The sequence below is a fragment of the Rhineura floridana genome, chromosome 7, assembly GCF_030035675.1.
Source record: "Rhineura floridana isolate rRhiFlo1 chromosome 7, rRhiFlo1.hap2, whole genome shotgun sequence".
Taxonomy (NCBI): domain Eukaryota; kingdom Metazoa; phylum Chordata; class Lepidosauria; order Squamata; family Rhineuridae; genus Rhineura; species Rhineura floridana.
The window spans coordinates 141455201-141462976 of record NC_084486.1 but is presented as its reverse complement, the minus strand read 5'-3'; the positions used below and the strand labels follow the sequence as shown (position 1 = coordinate 141462976).

The following is a 7776-nucleotide window of genomic DNA, read 5'->3' as shown; positions in this document are numbered from 1 at the left end:
GTAAGGAACACTTAAGCGCATTTGCTTAGCAGTAAGTCCAAATGTCTTAAACAGAAGTGATTTGCAAGCAGGGCTGCAATCATGTCTACACTTACTTGAGAATCAATCCTACTGCATTCAATAGAACTCCTCGGTAAACATATATAGGACTGGGCTGTGTGTTCAGGATTTCAGCTCAGCCTTGATAATTTTAGTATGGAAGACAAAATCAAATCCGTTCACTTTAGTTGAATTCAATGGGAATAAACAGCATACTGAATCATTATTATCAAGAATTAATTAAAACACAATTTATCTTTTTATCATGGTATAATATGTGTGTACATATCACAAAAGTATGCAGGAAACTGCAATCCAGATGCTCATTTTGAAATGTCATTTTTCGAATTTTGGTTGCACACCATTGACTTTAATGAAACTTCATTGTGGATACTCTTCAGTATCTGCCTACCTACCTACTTACCTACCTACCTACCTACCTAATTCATCTATCTAATATCTAATAAACATGTTATCTGTACAAATTCCTAATTACTGTAGAGTCCTGACTTTTATGCCTGTAATAAGTTTATGATTTATATATAACTAGCCTATTTCCATATGCCCGTATTTTCACATCTACATCTGTATATAAAACAGGCATGTGCCTACGGTAAGCTACTGCAGCCTATCCCAGAGACAAACGCGTGCACACAAATCCTGGCTCCGACAGCGATCTATGCGCCTTTGCCATTCGCACGATCCCCCTGAAAGACAGAAGCCGGAGGTACCGTACAAGCCGAAATCTGTTTGCCGTCCAGATTCAGGTAGCCATTCCACGCCCCCCCCCCTTCAGTCTTGGAGGCCAGCCTTCCTTGCCTCTGGTTTGTGCTCAGAGCTGGATGCGGGGGGGGGGGGGAGGAAGAGAGATTCTCCAGAGATTGCTCTACTGCAAGAATTTGTCGCTTGGAGGAATAAGTACAGCTATTACAACCAAATCTACTAGCAGTCTAAATAATTAATTGAACCATTGCTCTTTGACCCTTGCAAAGTCCAATAGGGACCCGTTTGTAGTAATAATACCCCCCAAACGAGCCCTTGTCAAATATTCATTTAGTGGTTAATTCGAGCCATTTCCCCTTGGGACAGCCTGTAATACCAGCCTCTCCGGCTTGCCAAGAAACCCTGTTAATCTACCTCTCCAGGTCAGCAAAATATTTTAACTCTCCGCCCTTAAAACGCTACATAAAATAAAATAAAATGTAATCACAGGGGATCTCCTAATCTTTATCCATGGCCCGTCCTTTTGCGAGGCTTAAGAAAAGGTGACACTCCATCTCTGCCACCCAACATCTATCCAAGGAGAAACCGGCCAGCAAGAAGGACGGCGAGCCGCACTCAAAAGGCAAAGGGATCAGGGAAAACACCTTTCCGCACACCGAAGGCGCAAAGCACGGAATGCTAAACAGTTGTTCCTGTGTTTCCAAGGATGTGATGGACAGAAAATAAAGAAATAAAAAACGCAGCCTCCTGTTTGCTAAAGCAGCTTAAAAAAAAACTATCCAGATTTGCATGAATAACGTTTTTGGTTACTTCATTTTACTGTGCATATCTCATGTCTACAAACACTGCAAGAGAAACGGTTGCAAACGCATTTTCCTAATAGCACACACAAAACCTAATTGTCATTTAAAAAATAATAAAAGCCAAGTTTTGGTCACCTCACAGTTTAAAATGGGTGGGGGGAGTACAGAATTCATTAAGCATCTTTTGTTTAATAAATAGCAAATGGTGTCTGCGGTTCTGGGCGTATTTGCAAAGGGTCGCTTAACATCCGAGCTGCGTCGCTTAGCTGAACAGGCCGAATTCAACGCACGCCCCTCTCACTTCCAGTTTTTCGACTAAAAACCACTTTTTAATTTTTTTTTGTCGAAATCGATAGTGAGGGAGGAGGGAATTATTTTTTTAAAAGTGTGCTTTCACAAATTCAAAATGTGAGCGAAAGGAAGACGGAAGCTTTTCACCTCGTGAATAATCCCCCTGGACGTATTACCGATGCAAGCAATTCCTTCGTTTTGCATTCATTAAGGGGGGGAGAGATTGGGGCGAAGGTGAGACTTGGAATTCCAAATATTAATGTAACCTTTCTGTCCGATTCCTTTCTGGAAAGTGAGCAGATCGGTCCTAAGCGCCCAGGAGCCCAAACGTGGCTTCAGTGGCGAGCGTTCCAGGGTTGTTGGAAAGAGGGGCTAGCAAGGCCTGCAACAAAACCCACCCCTTGCCGTTTGCACATCTTGGATTCACGAAAACCCGACCTTGTTCCTAAGAACACACATTTAAGCACTTTTACGGGAAAGCAGTCCAGTTACATCAATGGAACTTAAATCCGGGCAAATGGGTCCCTAAGAATACGTTGAGAGAAAGCAATGGGACTGACTTTCAAGCAAGTGTGGTCTTGATTTCTGCCTTGGAGCCCGATTTGGAACAGATATACTGGAAATCACACACACACACACCCCTAGATGTTAGGAAGTCCTTCAAGCGCCAGCTACCACTCTCTAAATAAAGGGGTTTTAGCTGAGATGCTAGTAAGCGGCCTATATTAAGCAGCTACGGGGAAATTTCTAACCATTTATGCTACTTTCGAAAAATCTGACATTTGCCATTCACTGAGAAATAATCAAACATTCGCTTCGATTTCCACACAACCCCCAACGTCTTAAGCCACTAGGCTTTCAGAAATCATAAACAACAGTATCAATTTTTGACAGTATCAATTTTTAATTCGGATGGGGCTGTCTATAGGAAGGAAGAGGCTCTAGAGGTGCCTGGCTGATCCTGGAGGTTCTCCAGAGAAATTTTGTCTCCGCCAATGTCTTCAGCTTCCGGCTGGGGCCTTATAGTAGAGGCCCCACTCTATTCCCTTTCCACTCCAGATTTGGAGTTAGTTGCCATTGATTTCCACGGAAAATAATTCTCTGTAAGCCTGTTCAGAAGGGAAATGACTATTTCGGCCTCTCCGAACTCTTGCTTTCATGATCTTCGGGCGTTTGTCTGAGAGACCCGCAGACCAGTCCGAAATACCTATGCTTGAAAATCAGTCCTATTGATTTTCATTGGGATTTACTTCCACGGCAATGTTTTAGGACTGCAGAGAAAGTCCCATTGATTTCAGCAGAATTGACCTGGAAAGCAGGCGCAAAGCGAAAGGAGTAGAAAAGCAGCTATTTGAACAAGCTAAGAACCTACATACCTTTTCTCTGTTTTTTTTAAAGTCCATTTAAATGAGAATATATTTAATGAGAGCATATTTCAAAGTACAAACAAGGAGAACGAGTAGCAGGAAGTCAAACCACATATACCTCTGCCAGACGAAGTTCTCTTGGGCTTTATGGAGGGGGGAGGACAGGATTTCCGCGGCTTTTCCTGACACTTCCCCTCGCTGATGAATTATGAACTAGGACTAGAGAACTTTTGTAAAAGCCTGTGGCATTGCGAAATTGAATAGATTATTATTATTCTCAATATCGATGGCTTACATTTAAATCTCCCCCGCCCTTGCTTTCTCTCTCCCCCCCTCCACAAAAGACCCAGAAGTCCCTCCTTTGCATGGAAAAACAAACACGCAAGAGAAAGTTGAGGGAGGCGCAAACAGTTCCCAGTATAACAGCTGCCCTTCTGCGTTGCTGAGGTACAATTGTCTTGAAAGCATGATTTTGCAAACCCTCGAACACGCATACACCCCCCCTCCCAGACCAGACCATTTTATCCCGAAGCAGACGCTTGTAAGCGGAGATCGCACGGGTTAGGGAAGAAGTCAAGAGAGCCACGCACCTCGCTCGCTTGTGGTTTTTGTTGGTTCTGCTCGCCTTAAGAGTCCGGCCTCAGGTTGACGCCCGGTGGGCGCTTCGGTCAGCGTTCAGGCGGCAACAAGTGGCCGTTTTTTCCAGCAGCGAAAAATCACCAAACCCTCTTTCTCAGCTATGTTAGTTTTCTTATTATTAAAGCAAAACAAAAGTGTCACTTGCAGCCCGATGCATTTTTCCTTGGCGAAGGATTCCCCATGGCATAACGTTATTTGGGCCACATCCAGTTTGAGGCCTTGCATTATTTAAAGTAGAAACTACTTGGCATTGAGATCACTTCAAAACCAAAAGCAGCCAAAGATTTCCTCATCCTGTTGCGCTTTATGCAGCAATATTATTTATCACATCAGTTTATAACTAGTCCTTGAGTAGTATGGATGAAACTTTTAAAATAAAATTGCATCCTGCTTTTAAAAAATAAATCGAAGACTCAAGTGTCATTTCAGTGTCCATATTTCAAAAATTTATTTATCTCAAACTGTGCATAATGGAGTAAAAATTAAGTTGAATATGTACCTGTTTATAAGGATGGTATTAGTTCATATATATGTGTGTGTGTGTGTGCATATATACATATATATGTGTGTGAGCATGCGCAGGCATGCACACACACACACACACACACGCATGTGTATATATGTATGTCTCTCTCTGTGTGTATATAATATTAATATCTGCACACACACATACACATGGACTGCCGGCAGACTGATTTCAGATAATACACAGCCGAGTCTTTAAAGTACAACTACGGGAAATGAGGAGGGACAAAATAAAAGAACTTAAAATATCGTCACAATAAATTTACAGAAATATTACAAACCATAAGAAAATATTTCAAATACAAGAATTTCAGATTGTTGTTTTGCTGTCGTTTTAGCTGAACAGGATAAAGTTTGGGGAAAAAGCTATTTTAAATTAACAAATGTGTGTGAACCTGCAAGACAATTTTTGCTTTTTTAACAATGTGTAAAAAAAATTAGTACACCCTAAACTTTTGCCCTTTTATATATAAAAAAAAGTTCACTGATATGCAAGTACTTATTCTATTTATTTTTTGCCTTTTGTACAATTGCTAAAACAATTAACGTCCAGATCTTTGTTTTAAAATAAAATTCACCTCCCTTTTTGTGCAGCTTCTATAAATCCATCTGCGATCATCACAGCGTCTTAAGTAGACTCTGATGTATTTTAAAAATAATTGGCAAATTCTCAAGGTTTTCTCTCTCTGTCTCTCTTTAATATAAACAATGGACTTTTCGATTGCCATGTTTATTTTGATAAATACTGTACAAAAGTCGCTTGCAAATATTAAAACATTTCCCGCCCCATTTCCAGGTCTTCCTCCCCCCCCTCCCCCTTTCCTACGCCGCTTTCTGGAGTCTAGTTCTAAAGATTATGGGTAAAGACTTCTTTTTAATTATATAAAAAAACCCTTCCTGCAAAGTACCGTTTCCGTTGGAACTTTGTGGGGGGTGGGAAGATGGGGAGGCCAAGTTTGGTGGAGACGGATCCCTTTCCAAAGTGGGGGGGGAGAGAGAGATCTATACAAGTTCCTTGGCGGGTTTTGATTTTATATCTGACTTGTTTTTTCCCTACCCAGTTATTCTCTGTACAAAAATAGTGCCCCCCCAGAAAAAGAGGAGAGGAAGGTGAGGGGAAAAATGTCAGAAGTTCAGAATTTCTAGTGAAAGTTTGTCGGGTGGTGTCGGCCTCTTTTCGCTCTTCCTTCCTTCCTCGCGTCTCCCCGCCCCCCCCACCGCCCCCCACCCCCTTTTGTCTTACATATGGGATAGAGGGAGCGTGCCGTTTATCGCCGTGCCGGGCACAGGTGCGTTCTGGTAATGCTGCGACATGTGCAGTCTGCTGGGGGCGGCCGGCTCTGCCACTTCAGCCCCGGGGAGGTACATGCTGATCATGTCCCGGAGGTCGCCGGCTTGGCAGGGAGCCCTGGAATGGGAAGAAGAGGTGACCGCGGGGGGGCTGGCGCTGGCCTCGGTCTTGACCACCGAGCCCATGGAGCCCAGGGCCATCCCCGGGGTCCCTTGCTGCGAGTAGGACATGCTGCTGTAGGTGGGCGAGCCGTTCATGTACGTCTGGGAGCTGGTCATGGAGTTGTACTGCAGGGCGCTCACGTCGTAGCGGTGCATGGGCTGCATCTGGGCGGCGGCGGCAGCGGCGGCGGCGGCGGCGTTGTGCGCGTTCAGGCCCGGGTGCTGCGGGTAGCCGAGCTGGTCTTGCATCATCCCGTAGCCGCCGTTGCTCCAGCCGTTCATGTGCGCGTAGCTGTCCATCCGCTGGTTGACTCCCGCCGCACCCAGCGTGGCCCCAACGCCGACCCCCGCGGCCATGGAGTTGGAGCCCGGGGCCAGCAACCCCCCCGGTAGCGTGTACTTATCCTTCTTCATCAGGGTCTTGGTTTTCCGCCGGGGTCGGTATTTATAATCCGGGTGTTCCTTCATGTGCAAGGCGCGCAGCCTCTTGGCTTCGTCGATGAAAGGTCGCTTCTCCGCCTCGGAGAGCAGTTTCCACTCGGCCCCGAGGCGCTTGCTGATCTCCGAGTTGTGCATCTTGGGGTTCTCCTGGGCCATCTTCCTCCTCTGGCCCCGGGACCACACCATGAAAGCGTTCATGGGTCTCTTGACCCGGTCCGGGCTGTTCTTCTGGTTGTTGGCTCCCGAATTACTGTTCCCCCCCGTGCCTCCCCCCGGAGTCGGCTGGGGGGCGGGAGGCTTCAGCTCGGTTTCCATCATGTTGTACATTCAAGCGGCTGTTTCTGGGGAGGGGGCGCAGCAGCTGGCAGCCGGGAAGTCTCGGAATGGTGGTGGGGAAACCGGCGAGGCTTCAAGGAGCACAGGCAATGAGCGGCACACGCGGGCGCATAGAGGGAGCGACAGCGAGGGGGGGGAAAGAGAAATCCGACCACTGCCAAAAAAAGGTATGGGGGGGACAAGAGCGAGGAGGAGAAGCGGCCGACAGGAGCCAGAGAGTGTCCCGACCTGGATTCGTTGCCTTTGGGAGGGGGAAGGGAGGGAGGGGGGAGGGGAGAGGACCCCCTCCGAAAAGGAACCTCCTCCCCGGTTCGGATCGGCCCCGGGCTCTTTTCGTCTCCGCAAGCAGCCCTCGGACGCCTATTCGAGGACAGCCATAACAAAGAAGGCGCGGAGAGTCTCGGTGGAGAAACGTCTTCCTGGTCCGGTTCCCCTCCTTCCTTTGCTCTCTTCTTTCCTCCTCGTCTCGCCCGGGATCTCGCCTCAAGGAGCCAACAACAGCCCCTTTCCCCTTTCCCCTTCCTTGTTGTGTTTTGTCGTGTGTTTTTTCCCCTCCCAAACTCTCTCTCTCTCTCTCTGTCTTTCTCTCGCTCTGCCTTGACAACTCCTGATACTTTTTTGAACAAGTTAATAGACAACCATCCATGTGATGAGGGCTTGTCAGGGAATAAATGCGTTTGGCCCGGCCAATCAGCGCTCGCCGGCTCCTCCACTGAGCACCAGCCTCTGCTCCGAGCTTTGCATGAAAGGGGGCGGGGCTTCCCGCGCGCCAGCCGGGACGGCTCGGCTTGGGGAAGCGGGCCGGGAGGAGGCGGGCCTTGGAGGCAGCCACTGAAAGGGCCCCTCGGAGCTCCTCTTACAAGCAACAGGTCACACACGCCTTTGGGAGGAAGTGTGTAAACAGCATTGTTGCTGCATTAAAAGCAAAACAACAAAAAAGCCCCACTCCGCAACAACTTGATGTTGACTTGAGGTTGAGGGAAGAAGGTTGCAACTCCCCCTCTTGTTTTCGCATGACAGATGGGGGGGGGGAGACAGCAGCCCCGCTTCTAAATTAGGATTTTAGCAGGATGAGATCTGTTCCAATTGCTCAGGGGATTCCTTCAGTCCCCCCCCCATTGTGCCTCTGCTTCCATCACAGCCTGCTAACCACCACACAG

General features: G+C 47.1%; 1 protein-coding gene across 1 annotated transcript; it reads right to left on the bottom strand.

Annotated features, from left to right (window-relative positions):
* Positions 1-5626: 5626 nt before the first annotated feature.
* SOX2 (SRY-box transcription factor 2) lies at positions 5627-7213 on the bottom strand. The gene has a single exon (XM_061634515.1). It carries the CDS (start codon positions 6605-6607, stop codon positions 5627-5629), a length of 981 nt encoding a protein of 326 aa, XP_061490499.1. The 5' UTR covers positions 6608-7213.
* Between the last annotated feature and the right edge of the window lie 563 nt (positions 7214-7776).

Coding starts and splice junctions, on each gene's coding strand:
- SOX2 (XM_061634515.1), bottom strand. CDS start 6,607: ATGTACAACATGATGGAAACCGAGCTGAAGCCTCCCGCCCCCCAGCCG.